General features: G+C 53.7%; 7 protein-coding genes across 7 annotated transcripts; 3 read left to right on the top strand and 4 right to left on the bottom strand.

The window, feature by feature from the left end:
* Positions 1-4,375: 4,375 nt before the first annotated feature.
* On the top strand, positions 4,376-4,941 carry BO70DRAFT_360193 (uncharacterized protein). The gene has a single exon (XM_025542723.1). It carries the CDS (start codon positions 4,397-4,399, stop codon positions 4,907-4,909), a length of 513 nt encoding a protein of 170 aa, XP_025401469.1. The 5' UTR covers positions 4,376-4,396; the 3' UTR covers positions 4,910-4,941.
* A 4,296-nt stretch (positions 4,942-9,237) lies between these two features.
* Positions 9,238-10,306, bottom strand: BO70DRAFT_197171 (uncharacterized protein). The gene has a single exon (XM_025538561.1). The coding sequence runs from the start codon at positions 10,166-10,168 to the stop codon at positions 9,608-9,610; it is 561 nt and encodes a 186-aa protein (XP_025401468.1). The 5' UTR covers positions 10,169-10,306; the 3' UTR covers positions 9,238-9,607.
* Positions 10,191-12,042, top strand: BO70DRAFT_385854 (3-keto-steroid reductase). Its single transcript, XM_025545773.1, has 2 exons — positions 10,191-10,508; positions 10,567-12,042. Exons 1-2 carry the CDS (start codon positions 10,444-10,446, stop codon positions 11,831-11,833), a joined length of 1,332 nt encoding a protein of 443 aa, XP_025401467.1. The 5' UTR covers positions 10,191-10,443; the 3' UTR covers positions 11,834-12,042.
* Positions 12,043-12,703: 661 nt separating this feature from the next.
* BO70DRAFT_394467 (mannose-1-phosphate guanyltransferase) lies at positions 12,704-14,093 on the bottom strand (the record flags this gene model as incomplete). Its single annotated transcript, XM_025546466.1, has 5 exons — positions 12,704-12,723; positions 12,778-13,654; positions 13,718-13,864; positions 13,965-14,008; positions 14,087-14,093. 5 exons carry the CDS (start codon positions 14,091-14,093, stop codon positions 12,704-12,706), a joined length of 1,095 nt encoding a protein of 364 aa, XP_025401466.1.
* Positions 14,094-15,040: 947 nt separating this feature from the next.
* BO70DRAFT_360187 (uncharacterized protein) lies at positions 15,041-16,800 on the bottom strand. Its single transcript, XM_025542722.1, has one exon. The coding sequence runs from the start codon at positions 16,361-16,363 to the stop codon at positions 15,263-15,265; it is 1,101 nt and encodes a 366-aa protein (XP_025401465.1). The 5' UTR covers positions 16,364-16,800; the 3' UTR covers positions 15,041-15,262.
* A 407-nt stretch (positions 16,801-17,207) lies between these two features.
* On the top strand, positions 17,208-19,857 carry BO70DRAFT_287668 (i-AAA protease YME1; the record flags this gene model as incomplete). The annotated part of the gene is made up of 4 exons (XM_025539249.1): positions 17,208-17,237; positions 17,305-17,590; positions 17,661-19,378; positions 19,432-19,857. The coding sequence occupies 4 exons, from the start codon at positions 17,208-17,210 to the stop codon at positions 19,855-19,857; spliced, it is 2,460 nt and encodes an 819-aa protein (XP_025401464.1).
* A 1,557-nt stretch (positions 19,858-21,414) lies between these two features.
* On the bottom strand, positions 21,415-23,929 carry BO70DRAFT_427502 (uncharacterized protein). Its single transcript, XM_025547890.1, has 4 exons — positions 23,560-23,929; positions 23,221-23,491; positions 22,544-23,087; positions 21,415-22,471 (listed from the first exon to the last, which is right to left on the bottom strand). The coding sequence occupies exons 1-4, from the start codon at positions 23,724-23,726 to the stop codon at positions 21,480-21,482; spliced, it is 1,974 nt and encodes a 657-aa protein (XP_025401463.1). The 5' UTR covers positions 23,727-23,929; the 3' UTR covers positions 21,415-21,479.
* Positions 23,930-24,199: the final 270 nt, after the last annotated feature.

Below are 24,199 nucleotides of genomic sequence, written 5' to 3'. Positions count from 1 at the left end.
TCTCCAGTCTCCATCCAGCAGGGTTCGATGATTCGATCTTGCTTCCCTGAACTTCTGGAGCATCCTTCATCCTCCGCAGTCATCGGAAATGACGCTCGTCAACCATGGCATTTCCAACAGAGCCATCGACGGATACAATGGCACTCCCAAAGGAGTCAGAGCTCAGGTGTCTCACGGCAGGGTGACTCGAATCCAGCAAGCAGTGTCTGCGTACAGGAGCGTCTGTCCTACCTGGCAGGCAGGCATACTATACTACCACCACCGTGTATGTACCCCGTACTGACGAGGTCTGGGGCTATCAACCGATGGAGCTACTACTACTACTACTACTACTACTACTACTACTACTACTACTACTACTACTACTACTACTACTACTACTACTACTACTACTACTACTACTACTACTACTACTACTACTACTACTACTACTACTGCCTTACTATATTACTAACTACTATACCTAGGTACACTACCTACCTACCGGAGTTTCTACATACATCAGTCTGGTATTTCGGGTATCTGCGAGCCCCCGCCAAGGTAAGTACGGCCATACATCGTATCTCCCGCCAATCCTGGCGGTAATAATGGGGGATTACCAAAGTGATAGACATTGATTGACACTGATTGACATTCATCCATGGCAGACGCTGTGCTCTCCAAACGACGGTGCTGGAATTAAGTTCCTGACGTTTCTGGGAACCTCGGTACCAGCACTCTGGTCTGCAGTCTGCAGAGTGCAGCGAACAAGGCGAAGGGCTTCTCCCCAAGGGAGAAAATGAACAATGGCAGCCGGTCAGGCAGGCAGACAGCACACACCCGGAAATTGTCAGCAAGGGATAGCAGCGATGCGACAACTGCGGAGGTGTGGCTTTTCCCGTTTCGGGAAGCGATGAAACTGGGCCAGAACCCCCCAAATCCCAGGGCCCAGGGTCCTCGAGGCTCGACCTGCCTCACTCCGGACAACGACCGTCCTACTTACCTTGCCTACTTGGGTAGTAGGTCGACCGTCGCCATGATACCCTCATCCGCTGTCATTGGACGTGGGTATTGGTGGTTATCTTCCTGAGGTGGACCAGCGAGGCCGACGCTACGGCATTGAAGGTGACTTTTGCTGCGGCTATTCTACCGATTCGATTGCTAGATGACAGTCGGACACAAACTCAAATGCGGCGCTTCAACAAGCCTCTCTATCCACGTCGGCTTCATACTGGTGACTGGTGAGTGCAAGGCCTGCCATACCCCACGTGGCGGCTCCAAGAGGCATCCGAGTCGTAAGTCGCGAGTCTTGGAGGTGATTGCTCCATCAGCAGCCATCAGACCAGACCCAGCCTGTCGCCGTCCCGCGCCCCCTCCTTCCGCCCGTCCACCGCGACGGCGACGGGTAGTTTTTTTTTTCGCCCTGGATCATCACGAGGAGCTCCGACGCCAATTAAGCTCAGGGCGATCAGCTAATTGCTCGGGAAGCTGCAATGATAACATATGAAGGGACGTGCTGCCGCTGCTGAGCGCCCCGGTGAACACCTTCGTACCGATGCACCAGGAAATGAGTACGCCTCTATGCCCTTCAGCACCGTCAGAAAACCACATGGCGGGATCTGCCAGCTGCGTTATCTGCGACCACGGAGCGTCGTGAGGCTGCTTTGAATTCGAACCCGACTAGGCCTGGTGGAGCTCGATAGTGGCAGCGGGTCAAACCCATGGAACAGCTAGACGAAAGGCAATCGCTTCCCGCGTTTTATCAGTCAAATGCCGACCAATGCACTTAGACTTCGGCCACTCATGGGTTGGACCCTGGGATCCAGAGATCCATCAAGCGTGAAGAATGGGTGCCCGCGATAGCGATCATAACAACTGGTAGTATCTTAATCCCCCCGCGCAATCGATAGATCATCGTCTGCAGCGATAGAGTTCCTTCTCCTCGGGATTCAACAAACCATGAGCTTTCTTTTGGCAGTCAACATTCCAATTCCCCCTCCCTTCCCTCCGTCGAGTCTGGCAGTTTGACTGCTGCTCGGGATTTGCACGATCGGGGTGGCCGGTTTCTACGGAGCTTATACTTAGCACCCTTGGCTATTGCATCTGGTCAGCTTGGCTCCCAAACTATCCCCAGTAAGTACGCCGTACAACGTATCTCGACTCCGCCCGTGAACCACCTTGCCAAGAGAATCATCCTGATTGAAAGGCGCTACCAAGCCATGGCTGTTGACAAGCGTGCGGCGTGGTAGAATTTTGCTGCCGAGGAGGCTCGTATTTCCCTTCCCCCCCCCTTCTTTGACCGGCCCGGCGCTTCTGGGGCCCAGACGCCCTAAGGCTCCTAGCGGCGCGGTGGGCTCATACACAACTGCGGGCGCCATCCAGACTGGAACGCGAGTCATTTCAGATCGCCGAGGAAGCTCAAAAATGACTTCGTCGTCATCCTGGAGGGGTCGTACGTGTAAGCGCCTGGTCGGTCATCCACCCCAACAAGGGAATCCCTCTAGTCCTAACCGACCCGGTGAGGAGGATGAGTCAAGGCCTAGCCGCGGTGGCCCCCGTCATCTTCCGATTCTATATTCCGTACACATTTGGTAGGGCCGTACCAAGCGATACGGGTGGCAGCTAGTGAGGCCGTTCGACTTTCGAGGACCTTGGCCGAGTGGGATGGATGGATGCACCGCCCAAGAGACTAACCTCCCTGCCCCTGCTTGTACCGAGTACCTCCGCAGTATCCAGGGAGTACGGGGAGCTACTTGGGTTCGTTACCTCCTCACGTACGCATACGTACTCACGCCAGGCTCCCAAAATGAGGTATCCCCGTGCACCAACCCAGCTTCCCTAGTTGTCTGTCAAGCACGCCTAGCGGCCCCCATACTTCTGGTATAGGGTTATCTAGTCCGGTGCCACCGTACATGGCAGCTCTCCATCCTGGCCCCCCATTCAGAACCTTACTGGCTCGCCGGGTCAATGAAAGGGCGAAGGTGACAGTTGGCCGCATTGCTGGGGATGCAGGAGTGACGCCGGGGCTTGCGGCGTGCTGTATGTGCATCGCCGATCCTCAGGACCCCAAAAAGTGGACGGGCTAATGGCGTGACGTTCATGTGGCAGTTGAGTGGGAAGGAGGGAGACCGGAGGTGCGATTACGAATGCGCGCATCCTGCCTAATTATCCGCGGGAATTGGTGCATCGAGAGAGACGCCGCGACAGGCACCAAAAGAAATTACGAAGGGAAGGACAGTCGGCAAATAGACGTCCGAGGACACGAAATCATCGAAATGGGGCGCGAATCCCCGTCGCAGAGCAGTCGATAGTCGATAGTCGATACATGCTACTTGCTCCACTTCTCCGATCGATTTCCGGCCAGCTGCCAGCAAACGGGAATGTGTGGGAAAAACATCCGAATGGAGGCAGCGACAATGGACGGTTCGCAGTTCTTTCCTTCCTTCAGGGCCGCTGGGTAGACAATGACGTCGATCTGCTTACAGCTCCCATCAATCTGACACGCCAGCTCTAAACCCAGGCACCTGGGTCGATGGTTCTTCCGCAGCGCCCGTCGCCGTCGCAGGTCGGAGGCATCATGTGTCGGACGAATCCATCGGGTTCACCCACCAACGAGTCACTCGTCCATCCACCCACCCCTGGCAGCAACTGACGTAGCGGAGGGGGAGACACGCGGGCTGAGACGAGCTTGACCGTGATCAGAGTCTGCTGCTGGGAGCTACCCAGGATGCGGATATGATTCGCGATCCATAAGCTGTATGAGGGGATGGGATGGGGGTCATGCATGACCACGCCGCAGCCGCTGAACAATGAATGAGCTGCCAGGGAATGAAATTGAACTGCGAATCCGGCTGACTAACGGCAGGATCCGTCGCTTCATGCCCCATCCTAGCCTCGCCGTGTCCTCGCAAGTGCAACAACCAGGGACGGCGATAATAGGGTCATGTCTGTCTGCCTGGTTTCCCTGATCTTGATCCTGGCACTGGCCGGTGGTCAGGCAGGCGGTCAATAATCTGTCGCCTCATCGATTCGCTCGATCTCGCGGGAAATAGGATCCCCCCTCGTTGACTCGTCCTTGGCCTCATCTTTCGGGTCGCTCTTATCAGCGCCAGCCAGGATCAATTGGTTGCCTTCGACTAGTTGGCTAGCGATGGCCAGTACCCCGCATTGTAGGAGAGGATTTTCAGTGCCAGCAGCGCTCGTCACACGCGGGTTTCGCAGCAGCAGTAGCAGCAGCAGCAGGAGAGGATGGCCCGACTACGGAGTAGTGTCTCCTACTCCTCCTCTCCCGTCGTCACCGAAGAAGCTAACGAGGTCGCTCGTTGCTGCCCGTCAGCGCACCAGGCCAAGGAAAATCGCCATCCGATGCGTCTTATGATGGCCCCCGTCGCTACCGTTATCATTGGAGGCGCACCGAATGACGCGCAGCAGGCCGTCGACGGCCGGGTTAGGCGCTAGCAGTCAGTGGCCGGTTGCACTTCAGAATGAAGTTCCAGTTGTCCTGTCCCAGAAATTCTTGGGCGGCGGAGCTTCGATGCTCCATAACAAATCCACCCAGGGGTCGCGCCGGCGTTGGGATGACCCATTCTCCGCGTCCCCGTCCACACTAACCCTTTACACTACCCGTACGCGACCACACACTATCTATCTAGAGCATGCTGGGGAACAAGTCCATTGTGCCAGATCACTGCCAACCACATGCGACGCAGGCTCGGTCCAGAGTGCCAGCCAACCAATTTCATCAGCTATTCCAGTCTCCGAGGTGCTGCTGCTTTCTGACGATGCTAGACATACATGCGTCGGCACATCGGACGATAGGCACCTAGTGCCCAGTAAATCTCCGATTTGCATGCCCCATGAAGCGAAACGCTATGTCGAGCTATGGCCACGCACGCCTCTCGCCCAAACGGCTGCTCTCGGCCCGGGGTGATGATGGAGGGGGGGGGGGTAGTAGTCTCAGTCGCGACATTTACGCTCGAATAGCAACGGCCGCTGTCCCCAGTAGCGAATGATGACCAAGCATGATAGCCTTATGGGAAGCCAAGAGCGGGCGTCAGTTCGATCAGGCAGTTTCCCCTCCTTCCCTCCCTCCTTTGATGATCACAGCCACGGAGACTTTGGTGGCATCCTGGGCTGGAGAGGCCAGTCGTAAGCCGGGAAATCCCCAAGTGTCGGTGAGTCCTCGTCTCGCAGGTAATGGGCCGTTTCTACGGAGTACCTTCCTTCCTTCCTTTGTTTGTTTTTTCTTTTTCCGTTGGCGTGTCGCCGGGGATCACCTCCAGACATCCCGTCCGCAATCCCCAGATAAGCGTGGGCTCTAGCCCCCTTGCAGGCGCCGGGCTTTGATGCGGTCTGGAATGTGGAATAATTGGGGGGGGGGGGGGGGAAGTGGATGGATCGATGGAGTTACTAACTGGTTCATCGGTCCATCGGGATTGCTGACCACTTTGTCTCGCTTGCAGTGATCGCGTCGCCATCAGTTTAGCCACGGATGGCACTATCCCCCGTCTCCTGCTGATTCGGGTCATTCATCCTATTGGGGAGACGGCCTGATTGGCCCCTCCGTGTGTTAGGGACTCCCGAGGACAGCATACGATCTGATTGATCTCCTGTGAACTTTAAACACCGTGATCCGACAGGCGCAGCTTCAAAGTGGCTGTGTCTCATCCTGGTCCTCGTTTCCACCCTGACAGGCTGGACGCGCTCACATGGCTTTTGCCTAGGCGCGCCCATCGGTCGGTTGCCGAGTCTCCCCCGGAGGAAGTAGGGACAAATAATGGGACATGACAGGCCCATTGTGCCAACGGATTGGCACCTTGGTGGTTTCTGTCGGCGCCTCGCAATTGTGGAATCCCAAATCCATAGCGCATTTGGCTGCTCGCTCCGTCTACTCCTTCTGACGCCTGTCAGATTGATCTAACTTTGTCTTTGCGGGCTGTCTGACTCGTACCGTGGGGGGGGGGGTATCTAATTCTAGATACCAGCTACCATCTACCATCCTCCTGGGTCCTTCGGGGTAGGTGGGTGGGTATCGAAGCTACCCAGAAAGGGCAGTAAACAGGGCCACAGTCCACCGTGATTCTAGCCCGAGCTCTTTACACTCTGTCGCTGTCACCCAGAGCTTCTCTCTGTAGGGAGAACTGTACCTTGCCACCGGGTCGATACAATACGATTGTCGGCCATAGATACCACTCGTCTTACAGGTGGCCAAAGTCTAAGGATGTAGGTACTCGGTATGGTAAAAATGGGTATATTTCAATACCTATACGAACTCTATTCCCGCCACACGCATCCCATCCTCCGGTCTAGAGCCTCACCTCCCCATCACATCGCCGTTCGTCCAACCCCGTCTGTTAGTTCTTCGGTCTTTTGCTTGCATCGCTGTCTTATAGCCGCCCGCCTTTTCGTTCGTTCGGTCGTTCGTTCGTTCATTCCATGCAAAGGTACCACCGTCCCGCCTGACTGGTATACTGTGCGGCATTTGCCTTGCTGCCTAGATACTATTTTTATGTAGTGCTTTTGATACCTACTTACTTACTTGTATCCATCGTGATAGTCTTTCTTATGTCTGTTCGTAGTGCATAAAACTTCTCGGCCGGCATTCATCCAACTCTGAATATGGTTTTGGGCTACAACTTACCCAGAGAAGCAGCCATGTCCTTGGTGGATGGGTATGTGTCTATCAGGGAAATTGCTGTTTTTGTAAGATGATTGATAAATTACTACGGAGTATGTAATTGGCATATCGCGGTCCTCCAATGCAGATATATTCATATTATCGCGCTGGGCGGTGGCGATAAGGGCACCTTGTCACTGGATTTAAAGCATACTGTGCTGTAGATCGATCGCTGTTACAATCTGCCTAATTATATATAAGATAGTCTTTTCAATCCTAACCCCTAACTCATCCCACCCTTTTCAACGATGACCTGGACAGACACATACATGTGTCATGTATGCGTGTTATTCGACATCGTTCCTTAACTTGAGGAACACTATGACTGACTGTTTGCTCCAGGTTCGGGGAGGGGTTTTTTCTGAATGATTTCGCTATCAGAAACAGCTTTTTGCGCTGCGGGATATGTTTTGTCTGTCTGTCTGTCTGTCGTGCTTCCTGTGAAATCCATGGATATATTGATTTATTCTTCCGTCTGGAGTCTGGATATCATGGTCTTCTGGGTATATTTGTATCTAGGATACTTAACCTCCCTCCGGTCTCAAAAACACATAATATGGAGTGCCTTGCGTCCATGGACCCTAGACTATTGATTTGGCGTGTTTGCATTTGCCGTGGAAGATGGGTAGGTCAATAACAGGTGTAATTGCCTCGATTTGGAAACTTCCCGCGAAGAGTTCCGTGACCATCTACCTCTAGTTCAGAGATAGGTAGATATGAGTCACCTATGTGTAGGGTAGTTGCTACTTTATCTCGAGGTGTGTCTGTCGTACCAGATGGAGACGTTGGTCGGCTTGACAGCTGTTGTTTAACCAGATTGGTTGGGGTAGGAGTAGGTGTGTACTATAAGTTGGTAGGTCCTTTGCGATGTGTACCCTATCACAACAGAGATATTGAAGAATGAAGCCATTATCATGGTTTGGATGTATATCTACTGCACTGCTGCAATGTCCTCGGTGCAGGTCAGGTGCTGAGTCCTTGAATGTTGTTGGTCATATATTCTTGAAAGGTGTTTGACGCTGATCTGTTCTGTTCCAGAAGGATCGTTATGATAGTCTGTTGTGTGAATGATCGTCCCGTTAGATAGAAATTGTAAAACCGGACTCGATCCGGGCAACGTTATCCAAAGTGTACATACGAGTCAGCAGGGTCAACCCAGACCGCTTGGATCCAGAGCATAGCCAGGAAGATGACCGTCCTGTGCTCTGTTGTGGTGGCAAAATCCCACGTGGGTGGGATGGACTTTGCTCGTTCTGCTGAGGCTGGGCTATCCATATCTTCCATTTTCCATTAACTACTGATGGTTTTGATAAAGGGGGTCTGTATTAAGAATGGAAAATGATGAGCCGTATTTTTTGCATCGATCTATCCAGAATCACCCGGTGAAAGGACAAGTCACTGAGTTTGAGTATCTCTAGTCCTCAACTTTTGATAGTGATCATGGAACCTGAATCTGAGAAGTCCTGGTTGTCCCGTTTATATTCTGGAAATCGTATATTTGGGTTCCGATGCGTGGTTCTTTCCGCTCTGGATAGAAGCCAGGAAGTGACTTGTCGTTCGCTTGGTCTTCAAGGGAGGGGGGAGTTGATAGTCTTATGAGAATGATACTTATCTGATATATTCTCATCATCGCATCGATAGCTGTTTTCTTTATATCTACCCCGAAAAGATGCACGTGTAGATCCAGGCAGACGAGCTAGGCTGGAAGGAATTATGAGCAAGGTAGGTATATCTTGGAGGTCGTGTTCTGGGTATTGCTGTATTGGGGAGTTTGGTTTCCCATGGTGTTATGGCGTGATGTTTGGGTGTGATAGTCCCCTGTTTTGGCTTTGAAGATGGGCTTTATCTAGATATGAACCCATGTCTGGATATCTGGGGCCTGGTTGACAGGACTAGGAGGGATGCGAATGAGAGAGAGAGAGGGAGAGAGAGGGAGAGATGGAGATTGGATTTTATAGGGATGAAATAAGGGATATCATAGCTGCTTAATGGAATTCACGTCCATCGATGTGAATGGCCTTGATTTTGATTGAGTATTTCACTATCTTAACTATACCAGTCTGTGACACACATATATATATCATGATGTAGTAAATAGCATCAAAATGATATTATTAACTCTTTCACGGACTATCCAGGGATCTCATTACGAGGGAGCATTCCCACTGAACTAAACGATAGCTCAAGCTATGTATATTGCCCTGAATCATGATATCCCATGATCTTATTGCACTAGGGCAAGAAAGTGCTCTACCAATAATCCATCCACCCCATCACACCTCAAAAGACACCACCATCTACCATCCATTCCCTCGCCAAATAGGCCAAATCCCAAATCCAGCAAGCCTAACCAGTCCAAAAGCAGTCAATAATTCCTCACGGACATGATTAGTACCACTACCACCACACCCACACCCACACCCCCTTCTTCATGCATCACCGATCCTGCAATACCCATCTCCCTCATTTAATCAAATAGACTTTCTTCTTCTTTTCCTGCTCACCTCTTCCATACCCATTTATCTACTTACCTACTTACCTACCTACCTGCCTACCTGCCTATCCATCCACCCAATCTACGCCATCATACATACCCTCGCATTTATTAACTTCGCCCCCCCTCAGCCCACCCTTCCCACTGTAGCCGACTAGACCCGCCCCCAGTACAGACTGAGTACAGAGTACAGTAAGTAAGACCAGCTGTCCCTCGCTCTATGGACAGGTTTCTATGGCTTACATCTCCTGCGCGCCTTGTAACGTAACGTGCAAGATGATCTCACGTCTCACATCTCACATCTGGTGAGCGGAGTGGGTGGAAAGCTTGAGTTCGTGGTGGTAGCATCATACCCACACCGAGGCTTGTTTGGGGAATAAAGCCGCATCATCGTCATCGTCATCATCATCATCATCATCTTCTTCTTCTTCTTCTTTCGGGTTATTCTACCTCCTTACCTACCTATGGTGTGTGACTGCGCTGTATATATTTAGGTAGCTGGTTAGGTAGTTGGTGATGGTGGTGGTGGTGGTGGTGGTGGTGGAAGAGGATACGAGATACGAGGGTTGGCGGGCGATTTGGTTGGTGGGGTCGGGGGTGAGTGGTGAAGGACAATTGGGTCTGGTTGGGTCAGGGGGTGATTGTCTCTGGAAGGTACTGACGAGGTCACTTCGGTTTGTGGCGAGGGTGAGTGGATTATGCTGTGTTGTGGGTTGGATGAGACTGGAAGATAGATAGATATATTGGTTTGTCAGCGATGCAGATGGTTGCATTGTTGGGCTGTGCTGACTGCTGTAGGGGGATTCGGGGATTCTATTCCCAGAATTGTGGGTAGTTTCTGCTAGTGAATGCAGGGATTGGAGTGAGGGTCTGTGAATGTATTCTGGGTTGATGTCTTTGGGTCTGGAAGCTGGTGAGTTGTTAGTTGTATAGATCGGATGGTCTGGGAGATGTGGGGTGGTTCGGTATAGATGTGGGGGGGGGGTTTCACTCTGTAGAGAGGAGTGTGTTCTTTGCATACTACACACTTGCTTGGGTGAGCTTCAGACGAGCATGTTGATATTGATAGTCTCGAAGACAAGTCCCCCACATCTTGACCACAATATTCCAACATAACATGCATCCAGATGATGCTGATGCCATCAACCCTCCCACCCCATCACCTGACCCTGACCCGCGCGCGATACACGCCTTACATAAGCGCGTCGGAGTCGGTGAAGTCGCGGGATTGTTTTCCTCGATTGCTTCACTTCAGCCAAACAATCGGTCCAATTGACTGAATCTCCCCATCGCCATGGCCAAACCCACACAGGAGGACCTCGACAACAATGTCTACCACCTGGTCACCGGCGCAAACACGTACCTCTCCCCCAAACACCCCCACCACCAACTAACCACCAACTAACCCCCCCAACAGCGGCCTCGGCTTCTCAATCTGCTGCCGCCTCATCGACGAATTCCTCCTCCAAACCGCCCCCTCGCCCTCGCCCTCCACCCTAACTATAATCTTCACCACACGAAGCGCCAACAAAGCGAGCGACACGCTCCGCCGTCTACAAACGCACCTGCACACCACGCACCCGTCGCCCGCCTCCTCCTCGCGCATCACCCTGCACCCCGAAACCCTGGACCTGCACAACCTGCTCTCGACGCGTCTGCTCGCCCGCCGTCTCGCAGCCACGATCCCGAAACTCGACTCCGTCGTCCTGAACGCCGGCATCGGCGGCTGGACGAGCATCGACTGGCCGCGCGCCATCTGGGCCGTCTGTACCGATCTCGTGCATAGTGTTTCGTGGTTCGAGCATAAGGTTGCGCCGAAGGGGGTGCTGGCGCCGGTGCAGACTAGTGGCAGTGGCAGTGGCAGTGAACCCCGTCTGGGATCCATCTTCACCGCCAACGTCTTCGGCCACTACATGCTCTGCCACAATCTGATGCCTTTGCTGCGCAACAACAGCCCCGAATCCCCCGGCCGGATCATCTGGGTATCCAGTCTGGAGGCCACGCTGGCGCATTTCGACGTGAATGATCTGCAGGGTCTGAGAACAAAGGTCTCGTATGAGTCGTCGAAGACCCTGACGGATGTGTTGGCCTTGACAGCTGATCTGGACGGTTCGAAACCATGGGTGAAGAGCTTTTGCACTGCGGACGGTCAGAGCGATGATAAGGAAGAAGGAGAAGAAGGCCCCATGCCAAACATCTACCTCACGCACCCCGGCATCTGCGGCACGGGGATCCTCCCGCTCGCGTGGCCGCTGTTCTACCTCATGCTCTGCGCGTTCTGGATGGCCCGCTGGATCGGCTCGCCCTGGCATACCATGTGGACGTATGTCGGGGCGTGTGCGCCCGCGTGGGTGGCTGGGTCGAAGCAGAGTGTGCTGGATGATGCGGAGGGCCCGTATCGCGCGAATGGAGGGGGGAGGGTCAAGTGGGGGAGTTCGACGGATCGGGTGGGCAGGGATTGTGCGGCGTCGACGGAGATAGATGGGTGGGGGCATGGGGGCGTGGTTGGGGGCGCTGTGGTGGAGGCGGATCGAGTCAGGAGGAGGAAGCGCGGGATGAAGGATTTGACAGCGCACGAGAAGGTCGAGTTTGAGGTCTTGGGGAGGGAGTGTTGGAGGCAGATGGAGGAGTTGAGAGGGGTGTGGGAGGGGGTTTTGGATCGCGAGGAGGGGAAGGCTGAGTGAGTGAGTGTAAGTCAGGGTTGATCAATGAGTGTGGTTGGTATGAGTGAGTGAGTGAGTGAGTGAGTGATGGATGGATGGAAGGGCAGTGTACAGCAACATGTTCATTGTACAACAAGCAGCTCATAGAACTAGACAAATAATGTAATGTGTATAGTATAGCAGCATAGGTAAGATACTGTAGGTAATCAAAGCATGATGGTATTCTTTTTTTAATTCCTGCCTCCCGTATTTACATTCCTTTAACCCATGTCCACATACGTCATTAAAATCAGATAGAGTATTAGTCCATGTGCTCGCCATTCCCCAGGAAAACAGAAGATAGAAAAAAAAAAACGAAGAAGCGTCAAGAAAACGTCTCAGCGGTAAAGAGAAAAAGGGAAAAGGAAAAGAAAAGCAACGACGCTGGATGACAGGCAGCGTCGTAGGAAAAGAAAGAAAAGGAGAAAAGGGTGAATAAGAGAAAAGGCAGCAAGCAGGCCAAAGGGTTGACTGACTGGTCGGCAGCAACACAGCAGCAACAAGCATCACGAGGGAGGGAAGGAGGGAGGAAGGTGGGGAGGGGGGGGAGAGATTATGAGGCTGTAAGGGGAGCCCGAATCAGACACGCTTCTACCATCAAGGTCTCTAGCATGCGGACACGGGCGAGCGAGACGAATGTAAGGACGCACGGGGCGAGAAGGGAGATTGTTCGGGAGGTTAAGACCGCAGCGTATCCAAGCAGAGTCCCGTGTTCTTGACCAGAACCCGCGCGGGGTTCTCACTGCTCGGAAGCAACAAAGAGGCAATCAACTCCGGTTTCTATGCATGGCGGTTTTGAGATATGGGGGTTTATATCGAGGGTGGAGGGCGTGTCAACGTGAAGAGGAGGGATTACATGATGATAGCAGGAACTGTCGCGAGCATCGTTAGTAACGTTTTCATCACACGCAGGAGGGTTGGCTTACCATCAACGTTCTGCTTGATGCTCTTGTGGGGCAGGATCGAGCCACCGTTGACGTAGACTTCGTCGGCGATGGTGACATCGTCACCCAGCACCGTCACGTTCTCCAGGCGAGCCCAGCGGCCCACGGAGCTGTTCCAGCCCACGATGGTCGACTTGACCCACGCGTGGTCCTTGACCTTGCTGTTCTCCATCAGCACACAGCGCTGCAGGCGCACACCGTCGCCGACCACGACGTTAGGGCCGATCACGACATTGGGCCCGATGCGGCAGTTCTTGCCAATCTTGGCGGAGGGGTCGACCATGACATTTCCGCCGTACACGTAGGGCTCGCTGTGGGGCGCGAGCAGCTTGGAGTTGCGCTTCGCGAGGGAGGTGAGGTAGAGACAGGTGCCGCTCAGGAAATCCTTGGGCTGGCCCACGTCCATCCAGAAGCCCTCCAGATCAAAGGAGTGCAGCTGGCCATCCTTGACGATGGCGGGGAACGTCTCCTGCTCGATGGAGGTGGGGCGCAGCTCGATCCGGTTCAGCACGCTGGGGTTCAGGATGTAGATACCAGCGTTGATGCGGTTGCCGACGAACTCGACGGGCTTCTCGACGAAACGGTCGATGCGCGTGGGGTGGTTGGGCTTGTGGACGACGACACCGTACTTGGACGGCTCATCGACCTTGGTGACGACAATGGTTCCCTCGTTGCCGTGGTTCTTGTGGAACTCGGCCAGCTGCTTGAAGGGGAAGTCGCAGATGATGTCGGAGTTGAGAACAAAGAAAGGACTGTCGTCCTTGCCCAGGATCTTCTCCGCCAGCTTCAGGGGACCCGCCGTGCCCAGGGGTTCGGTTTCAACGGAGAATTCAATTCTGACATTGTAGATCTCTTCGTACTAGTTGCGACAATTGGAATGAGCATGCGCCATCTTTGTTTCGTGTAGATAGGACAAGTGTACCTTCTTCAGGGCCGAAACCATCACATCCGGGCGGTAGTTGACAGCCAGGACGATATCTGTGACACCCGCAGCAGCCAAGCTCTCGACTTGGTGCAGGATCATGGGCCGGTTGGCGAATTCCACCAAGGGCTTGGGAAGGGTCAAGGTCTAAGGAGCGCATTGCGGTCAGTCTGGGGGGATGGGTTCCAAGCATCGAGATCGACAGGTATGTTCGACGTCACGATCATCGGCGGGGGAATCGACGCACCAAAGGACGCAGACGGGTACCGAAGCCTCCGACAAGAATGAGGGCTATATATAGAAGGTCAGTCGAATGGCCACGGGCGCATTGGATGGCTCTGCCAACACGAGGGGATACCCAGGACGTACCCTTCATGATGGTTGTGAGGGGGGGTTAGTTGGTGGTAGGGGGATCGGGAGGGAGGGGCTTGCTCCAAACGAGTGACCGGAGCAAGAGATGGACAGGTGGAGGAACAGATAAAGAGAGCCCGCGGAGGAGGGGGAGAGAGTGTGTCGAAGCTGGAGAAGCAAAGCAAGACCCAAGGGGAACCGAGGGGGAGGATGGCAGGACAGATTAGATCGATCGATTGAAATGGTCTCAGACAAAGGGGAGAAAGAGGGAAGGAAAATGACGGATGGTTTATAAGAGAGCGAGCGAGTGAGTGAGCCAGGAGACACCTGGCGTTGCGATTGATTCGGGGAGAGCGGGCCGTAATGGGAGTACGTTACCACTTCCCGACGTGTACGGACCCCTGATTTGGGAACGGTCGCAGCCTTACAGTGTTTGGCGGTGGTCTAGGGACCGGGCCACTGAACGCCCACGATTCGGGGGGTGCACGTTTGCGGCCGCCACGGGGGGTGGTCACCACCCCCAAGAATTCTCTGCCGGCCGTAACTTGGTACCGCCCCCGTACAGGCGGTGCGTATTGCTGGTTGCGGGCCTAGAACCGTTCGGGCGACAGGACTGGTCCGATCAGGTGCGGCGTGGGGCTTTTGCCCCTGAATTAAGTATTGTACCAATACCTGCGACAGACTGCATCGCATCGGATCACCCTCTGGGAATTGCCCCCGAAATTGGCCTCGCAATCATACAGCTTGAAACACGGCCTTACCAACTCAACGATACTCCATCCAGGCCCGTGGGATCGACCTCCCTCCCGATGGCCTCCCACTCACCTGTCGGGTTGCATCCCCTCCTTAGAGTTAGCACGACGTCGCACAGCGGTGGGAGGCAAGTCTGGTGTATGCAGGCTGGATAAGCATCCGTCACTGCGGTGTCTCCTGATCACCCGCTGGGGGCGAGGTTGTCACCATTCTTGGTCCGCCCCCGCAGACATACTGGCCATTTCCACGGATGCAATTTTACGGAGTACATCGAGATACCTGGTTGTACTTGGTCGCATATACATACTTCTATATAGAGACTAAAGAGATTGGTGCCGGGTTTCAGAAGTCCCTCAGAACTGCAAGTGAGAGATGATCTTCCAACCTTGCATATACCGACGTATACCACTACCACCTAAAACATCCCCGACCTCCAGGAAGTCATTCCTGCGTGTCCGGGGGCAGCCGATGGAGGCCGCCACTGCTGCTATTTCCAGCCGGGCCACGTGCGAGGCCTCCCCGGCCCCCCTCACCGCCTGCCGCATCCGGGGCCCATCTCCTGATCCACTCGCGCACCTTGCTCGCCTTCAACATCGGCACATCGTCGTCGCTCTTGGCGCCAGGGTCCTGCTGCATTTGCTGCTGCATTTCTCGCAGTCGCTTCGCGCTGTAAAGTCCGCCTGCGTCCGTTACATCGACCCGCTGGCGGTGCAGTAGGTCGACCTTCGTGATCCCCTTCCTGAGACTCTGCCCGTACACCCGTTCCCGGAAGGAGCCCAGTCCTACCATGCGCATCAGAACAATGTCCCGTGGGCGCAGACTCGCTAGAGTCTTGCCCAGTGCGTCGCCGTCGCCGTCGCAGTCGCCGTCCTTGTCCTCATGATCCGCAACTGGGAGCCAGAACGTAACCCCAAACCCGCTCCTTGTATCATCCCCCACCACCACCTCAATCAGGTCGAATTCCCTCCTCCACTGCCGTGTCACGACCCGGCGCGGAGCGTTGACAGTTAGGACCGCCACAATGAGATTCACCGTCATCGTCTGCGGCACAATCGAGGTCAGGTATGCGGCCGTGGGAATATCCCGGAGATCGGTGAGAGGGCCTTGGATGGGGAACCCTGGGGTCAGGCCGTCTTTCTCGCTGCTGGTCGCGAAGGAGGTCCCGGCGCTGTCCGTCCATAACCCACTACCTTGCATGGAGTCCCCAGGATAAACTCCTGGGGTCGAGATCTCCGACGTTTCATGAACGGTGAAGGAGTGGTCGTAGAATTGGGACAGCGCTGAAGTGTCCGAGATCATCTTCGACCCGGCGAGATCCCAGGTGGTCAAGAAGCGAGCGTCTGCACTGGGTTTCCACTCGTAGATCTCAGGCTGCAGCGTCGGGGCGCCCAGGTCCTGCAATAGCCTCCATTTCACCGGCTGGGTATCGGGGAACGGCCAGTCCCCTTCAGGTAGGATATCTAGACCGTGGAACGGGGCTATCGGTGCACTGAGCAACTGCTCTTCATCCCACTGGAGGCTCCGTGACGTGGGCGCGCCCATGAGAAAAATGACCTTCGTGGACATCGCCGGCGTGGGGCAACCGAAGGAGGCCCCGGAGCATATTATTCGAGGCTCTGTGCGTCGCCAGGTCTGGGAAACGCCGTCCAGGATCGAGCTTCAATGCAGATCCGCCAAGAAACACTTAAGCAGCCGCTGGGTTGTGAACGCGCCTGGCGCAGGTGGCCAGTTATATGGCCGGCAGGGAAGGAACGTCGTCCTGCGACTCGGTGAGGTCAGTCCGTCGATGATGAGAGTTCTTCTAGTCATCGGGGATCCGATTGAACCACGGATGGCGAAACAGGCAACGACAACATGTTGTACGGTACCGCGGATACGGTACTACTGTACGCGGGATGGCAGGATGGCAGGATGGCATGCAGGATTCCGATGGCGCAAGTGCAAGTCAAGGCATATCTAGACAGGTCCGATCTGGCTGCACGTAGCCATCGACAGCATCGTGAATATGCCTTCTAGCAGTAGTTCTAGAATGCGGTCGGGCGGGGGAAAGCCGGCGAACCGGGCGGAATCCGACGTTGCGGCCTGAGGCATCACTACGGGCGGCGCCAGTAGCCAGAGTGGCACCGGGTCGGGCGAATTTCGCCGCCGCGCGAGGAACCAACCAGCGGGCGTCGTCATTGGTTTGGCCTCCTGCTTCTTCTCCCCTCCGCAACTCCCCATCTCCTCCCCATCCCCATCCAAACAACCTCTGGAAGTGGTCGGGGATGGCATACATCCCGACTAAAGATTAATCCATTTTTATTGCCAACCCTCGCTCGCTGTACATCTTATCAAAGGGCCATTTTCATCACCCTTGCGGCCAAGTGCCGCTGTGCTTCGGACAACCATGGCCTTCCAAGCTCCGATACCCAGGCCGGTGAGGACCATCTGTTCGCCCCTCCCCCTCACAGACTAGATCCCGCTAACTACTTCCTGCGCGGCAGAGCCTTGGGGCTGTAACATCGGATCTGTGGCCTTCAATGTCAAAACTGCTGAATGCGCCGTGGAAGAACGCCGGGCATACCGCTCCCCAGCGCACGATTGCGACTTCAACGGTATGCTGTTCCCCGTCGGTTGATATTGGATCGGGGGCCGACATATTGATACCCTCGCAGGTACCAAACACTCTCCCGCTACCGGAATGCCTGACCGCGGTGTCTTCGGAAGCTTTGAACTCGAGCATTTTCGGCACGCCTCTGCGAAGTGGATGGGCTCGTTCCTTGTACTGTGGTAAATATCCAACTCTATCTGGGGAATAGTGTGCATGATAGATTTATGCTGATTTGTGTCCCAATTCCAGAACCAACAATGTGGGCGACCCCGTCACTTGCGACCCACCGTCTTCCCTCGTCGTCTACCCGGTCTTACTCTACGTTAACTACACCTATGAACCGTCTTCGCCCGGCGCCCAAGGTCAATGGCCTCTCTCGGTTACAGCAGCAGCGCTTTGTGTTTGGAGGTCCCTCTCACAATCTCTTGGCCCAGAAGGAGAAAACTGCCACCAACAACCCCAACAGCGCGAACGCCCAAAATGCTTTCTACCAGGCTCTTCTCCGTGCCAATATGCCCTCGATTGTTATTGAACGGCACAACTGCGGTCATTTCGCCAGTAACGCAGTCACGGCTCAACTCTACACGCAGGCATTGCAGCGCGCCGGTGTACTGGGTCCCACGTCAACCGCCCCAGGCCCCAACCAGCCCATGAGTCCTGAACATCTGCAAACAATCGGCGAGGCTGTCGCAACTCAGGTTCGTAATGGAAAGCCTGCATCGACTGCAACAACGCAAAGTGGCACCGGGGCGAAAGATGCTCCGCTGTACGTGGTTGTGGAGGAGTCGAAGACCAGCCACATCTTCCGATGGATGAAGGTTCTGGTATGGATGGTGTTTCTCTGGTATACGATCGGTGCTGCTTTGCAATTCTTGATCGAGACATCCGGCATGTTGAAGAATCTAAAGGGCGCACCGACGAATGAAGCTCAACCTCAGCAGCAAACTGTCCGCTTCAGTGATGTGCACGGTTGCGATGAAGCCAAGGAAGAGCTTCAGGAACTCGTTGAGTTCCTGTTGAACCCTGAGCGCTTCTCTTCTCTTGGTGGTAAGCTGCCTAAGGGTGTTCTCCTGGTCGGCCCTCCTGGTACCGGAAAGACCTTGCTTGCTCGTGCCGTGGCCGGAGAGGCGGGTGTCCCTTTCTTCTACATGTCTGGCTCAGAATTCGATGAGGTATACGTGGGAGTTGGAGCCAAGCGTGTTCGTGAACTGTTTACACAAGCTCGGAGCAAGTCGCCTGCCATCATCTTCATCGACGAACTGGATGCCATTGGTGCCAGGAGAAACGACAAGGATGCCGCTTATGTCAAGCAAACCCTGAACCAGCTTCTTACCGAACTCGATGGCTTCTCGCAGTCTACCGGCGTGATTATCATTGCCGCTACCAATTTCCCTCAACTGCTGGACAAGGCTCTGACGCGCCCTGGTCGCTTCGACCGCAAGGTCGCTGTCAATCTCCCCGACGTCCGTGGACGTATGGATATTCTCAAGCATCACATGAAGGAGGTCCAGATCAGCACGGATGTTGATATTGCGGTAATTGCCCGTGGTACTCCGGGCTTCTCCGGTGCCGACTTGGAAAATCTCGTTAACCAGGCTGCCGTGTATGCCAGCCGAAACAAGAAGTTCAAGGTCGGGCCGAAGGACTTCGACTGGGCCAAGGACAGGATCATCATGGGTGCTGAGTCCAAGAGCCGGTTTGTCCAGGACAAGGATAAGCTCAAAACGGCATACCACGAGGCCGGCCACGCTCTTGTTGCTTACTTCTCGCCGGCTTCTACGCCGCTTTACAAGATCACCATCATCCCTCGCGGTATGTCTCTGGGTTCGACGCATTTCTTGCCCGAGATGGATATGGTTTCGAAGGACTACACGGAATACCTCTCGGATATTGATGTTTCCATGGGTGGTAGGGTCGCTGAGGAGCTCATATATGGCTACGACAAAGTCACCAGCGGCATCACGGCGGTAAGCTGAAGTTTCTTATTGTGGCAAAAGTATCCATCGCTAACGCACCGTAGGATCTTCAATCAGCCACTCGAACCGCCTTTACCCTGATCACTCAGTTCGGATACTCCGGGAAGCTGGGTAACGTGGATCTCTTCACCAACTATGACAGCCTGTCGTCGGAGACCAAACAGGAGATCGAATCCGAAGTCCGGCGTCTGGTCGAGGAAGCTCGAATACGCGCCACCAACATCTTGACCGAAAGGCGGGCGGAACTGGAAATCTTGACCCAAGCCCTGATCGAATACGAGACATTAACCAAGGAGGAAATGGAGAAGGTCTTGAAGGGTGAAAAACTCCAAAAGCTGGAGGCGCCACCCATCCTGACAGGGCCGCTCACGTTACCGGAGGCCCTCCAATCGCCCAGTCTCAATTCTTCCACCACGGCTGATCCGCAGCAGCCCCCGACATCATCCGCAGGGCAGTCTGCTGAAGAGTAAACAAGCAACACCAGCCCTTTCTCTCCATCCCACCCCCTTAACGATGCTCGTATTTTTCAATCTCATATGACCCATTTCCGTTTTCTTGGCCTTTCCTAGCTCCCCCCTCTTCTCTCTCGGCTTTTTGTGTGTGTCTTTTATTTACTATCTACCAAATGCAGCAGAAAGAAACCTACTTCACCTTACCTTACCTACCTACTTACCCACCCTATTGGAGCCTTTTTGCGATCAATTCCCTGGCATCAATCAAGCCTGTTCTAGGTCCTCACCGCTAGCCACTTCCTTGCCTTGCCTTGCCTTGCTTGTTCTTACCTACCATCTATTCCGTCCAGCCTGTCTTGCGTTCCATTCTGTCAGTTGTATTCGCTGCAGTCTAGCTGTCTTCCTTCTTTGTCCTTCCCTTTTCCGGAAGGGATGATGGAGGAATGTGAACAGCTACCTGCCTTCTCCTCCTGATCCTGATTGAACTATTGAGCGACGAGGCGGTAGTGTGATAGCATACCGGTCAAGGTCAATTTGGCTGCCCTGTCCTATATCCTGCTTGTATTGTATTGTATTGTATTCTATTGTACCTTACTGTACAGATGTACATAGGTTGCATCGAACTGGGTAAAAGTGCATACTGATTTGCCTACTACTTCCCTTACCTACCTTGCCTATTTTTCTGTCTAGATATATCGTACTTGCGGTGCAGGTTTGGGCGTCGTTGGGGCTGTCGTTGTGTCAATGGTTGTGGGCTTGGATGGGTTCGGTTTTCACTACAGGCTAGATAATCTTCGAGTGGCGTCTTACATTCATGTTAGGCTAGCTATATCAGTAGCCTGAACTTAACGATCAGGACTTGATTTAATCTTTGGAACCCCAAGTCAACCCACCTTAATCCATAGCATAAATGAAATGTTATCTATCTATAGAAACAGTGAAGCGAAGGAGAAAGGTTGAATGAACCGTACCAATTCGTAGCTAATCTAATCTATATGGGCGGCTGAAGAGGAAGAAGGCGGCCTTTATCCTTCATAGTGTGTAATTGATTGCTTGATTGCTGCTCTACATAGCTGACTAGCTGGAGAGAAACATTATTAACTTCCAGCTAGAACCCTGATTTAATCCGTAAATAGTAAGTCTCAAACAACATCCAGATAGATAAAACACCACAAGAAGAGCAACCAACCAGTCATCCAATGAGTAGTATAGGCCAAAAAAAGGAAAGGAAAAGAAAACGAGAATAAATAATAGATAGGCCACACCCCGGATTCGAACAGTCGAATCAATCTATCCTACTAGATACCTATGTACTTGCCCCGGGGGGGGGGGGGGCATCGACCAGTAAGATCGCAGCTACCCGCTGCGCTACTGGGCGCGCTCCACCGGAGTGGGATCTGGTTGGTTGATATTCTCCCGCCCCGCACGCTGAATATCCTAGACTATCTACTTTGTACTACTTTGTACAAAGTAGGCCTCAACGGATTCTATACCGTGTACAAAGTTATCAATATACTGACCCCATATTGCTTCTACCTTGTACTCGAAGGATATGATTGACTACAGATCTGCAGACTGGCTTACGGTGCAGCTCATAGACTGCCTGCCTATTAGATACCTATATCTCTAGTTAATAATATCTACCCACCCCAACCGCCCTCATCCTCATCCTCATCCGAATCCGAATCATCATCGTCATCCTCCTCCTCCATCTGCCTCTCTCGATTCGCACGCATCTGCCTACGAAAATAATCCTCCCGACGCGCCTGCTCCGGCAACCCAGGCATCGACCTCTCCGAGAACCCGTATCCATCGTAAACCGCACAGGGCTGCAAACACAGAGAATAATGGCTGCCCAGCATCTGTTCGATCAATGTCCCACCGGTGATGAAAGGAGTAGTGGAGAGGATCTTGAACGCCGGTCTTAAGGCCTGGTTAGTCACAAGTCGATTGAGGATAAGAAGGACGTCGCTGAATTCATCAGGCCCCCATTGCCGGGATGCAAGCTCGGATATCCCGTCTAAGATGCACACGATGGTGGTGTGTCGGGGTAGTTGCTCGATGAGCTGGCTGAAGGTGTGGCAGAGCATTTTCAGGGAGTGGGCTTTGATTTCGGCGACGAAGTCCGGCGTATTGAAGAAGTCGAGGTTGAATTGGTGGTTATTTGTGTGGAGGAGGATCTGGGTGATGAGGGAGCGGATGAGGCCATTGGGTCCGGGGATGGGGTCGTTCTGGGAGTGGCTGCTCCCGTGGAGGCCGCAGAAGTGGTGGAGGACGATGTAGTGGTTTTTGTCTGCGGTGTTGTGCAGCTGGAGGGCGAACATGGCGCAGAGAACGGACAGCGCGGTGGTCCGGCCAGGGCCGGGAGTCTCGAAGTTTCCATGGACGAGCAAGGTCGCGCGTTGGTTTGAGGCCATCCATTCGGCAAACTGGCGTGACGCGAAAAGCTGTTGTGCCTGGGCCTGGGCTGAGACCTCGAACTGTGAGATATCCTTTATCACCATCTGTAGGTCGTTTGAGGGGCACTCCTGGTCGACTCCCAGGCTGTCAAAGAGCTCGATGTCACTCAAAAGTGGCTTCGGGTGCTGGTATGGCGGTGGTGGTTGTGAGGACCCTGACTGGGTGGGATAATCTACGGTGATTATGCAGAGTCAGTAATTGTCCTGGTCAACGCAAGAAGAGTAAGTGGTAGGAGGGCACCTACACGGGCAAGGGTTGTTATCTTGGAGGCTCTGGCACAAGGTATTAAGGATACAAATGCCTGAAACTAGTTCCTGAACCCGCTCGTACAGCCAGGTATTCATCTTTTGTGAGTCTTGCTTCATTTCATTCAGTGTTGTTTCGCTTCTTCCTGCAATCGCTTTGGTCGAAGCCACGTCGCCTCTTGTCTGGATGGCTAGGTCGTCTCGCACATGGTCCAGACATTGGCGGAATCTTTGGGCCTGTTTCTGGACCCCAGCCAGGATCCCGTCGATCAATTTGGCTGTATTCCCTGCTGCGAAGAGCCGGTCAACGAGCTTCCGGGCCCGTTTGCTGATTCGAGATTCTTGGCTCATGCTCCCATTCAGGAGGAGGATGAGACTTGCCAGAGCCCGGGCCACGGTATCATAGAGCTCCCTGGCACTTTCGCGTAGGGCTTTGGCAGACGCCCATTGGTTCTGTTGTGCCTTGACCGAGAGCATCAGCTCAGGGATATCTTTAAATGCCCCGAGGATTTTCCCCCTATTGCTCGAGTTCTGCTTTGCTATCTACTGCCTCACTTTTGTCAGAGATGGGCTCTTACTACTGTTTAACCATAGACCCCAAAAAATGAGAACCAAGTACAGGAAAAAGAAGTTCACACAACACAGAGCGAGACACACAATGAGAGAGAAAACTCACACTGAAAATTATCGTCAACCCTGCCGTCAAAAAGCCCAAGCCATAATCCGAGGGGATCAGTCCGAGCCACGGGGTGATTTGGTCGGAGAAATCTCCTGCACCGCGAACAACCTTGCGCAAGGCCCCCGATGGCCCACGGGCTTTTTTGGTGTATGCCTCTTGCGCATGATCGAGTTCTGACATGACATTTTCAAACGTGCACTTTTCGATCTCGAATCGGAATTCCGGATCGACCGAATCATTGTATGCTTTCAATGATTCTTCCAGGTCGCTGAAACCACCCGTGTCATCTAGAGCTCATGCGTAACAACAGCACAGAAATGGACAGGGGGTTCGAACCTGGCGCCTGGGAGGGGCTCGATTTCTTCACTATCTTCGTTATAAACGGCCAGTGTGCCAAACGCTTTATGGTAGTCTGCTCCATTGTTCAAGGCAAAGGTTGCGGCCGCTCTTTTGTGGGACTTCTTTGATTCGTTAGGACTTGATAAGTGGTGCAAGAATTTCATTTTGCGGAAATGAAGTGGGATGAATGCGTGGAATGCGTCTGGCGACTTGCGGTAAATTTTGGTCAGATATAGGAGTAAAATTGATATTAGTAAAAGCGGTAGTGGTATGATAGGGCTATTGAACCGAACTGAAGCATGAGGTCAGTGGTATTGTCCAACCCCAACCCTCATTCTTTTACCTCAAAGACCTGCGTACTGTAGAGCAGGGAGGGGGGGGGGGGGGGGTGAGAATTGAGGAAGAGCCATGGGATAGTAAAGACGGAGTACAGAGTACAGAATAGTTCATGGCCATGCACATCCATTCGCAATGGTTCGGAGACACGCAATCAGGCGTTCCCGCTCGGGCATCCATGCGTGCGGCTGAGGGCTTCTCTCAGCTGAATCCTACCAAATACCCCCACATGCTCAGAAGATTCGCATATGCCTATGCCTAGGTAGGATCAGTGACTGATCAGGACAGGGGTGGCAGCCTA

The sequence above is a fragment of the Aspergillus heteromorphus genome (assembly GCF_003184545.1).
Source record: "Aspergillus heteromorphus CBS 117.55 chromosome Unknown BO70scaffold_6, whole genome shotgun sequence".
Lineage (NCBI taxonomy): Eukaryota > Fungi > Ascomycota > Eurotiomycetes > Eurotiales > Aspergillaceae > Aspergillus > Aspergillus heteromorphus.
Note: the sequence above shows the minus strand (reverse complement) of the source record. Positions and strands in the feature narration are given on the sequence as shown.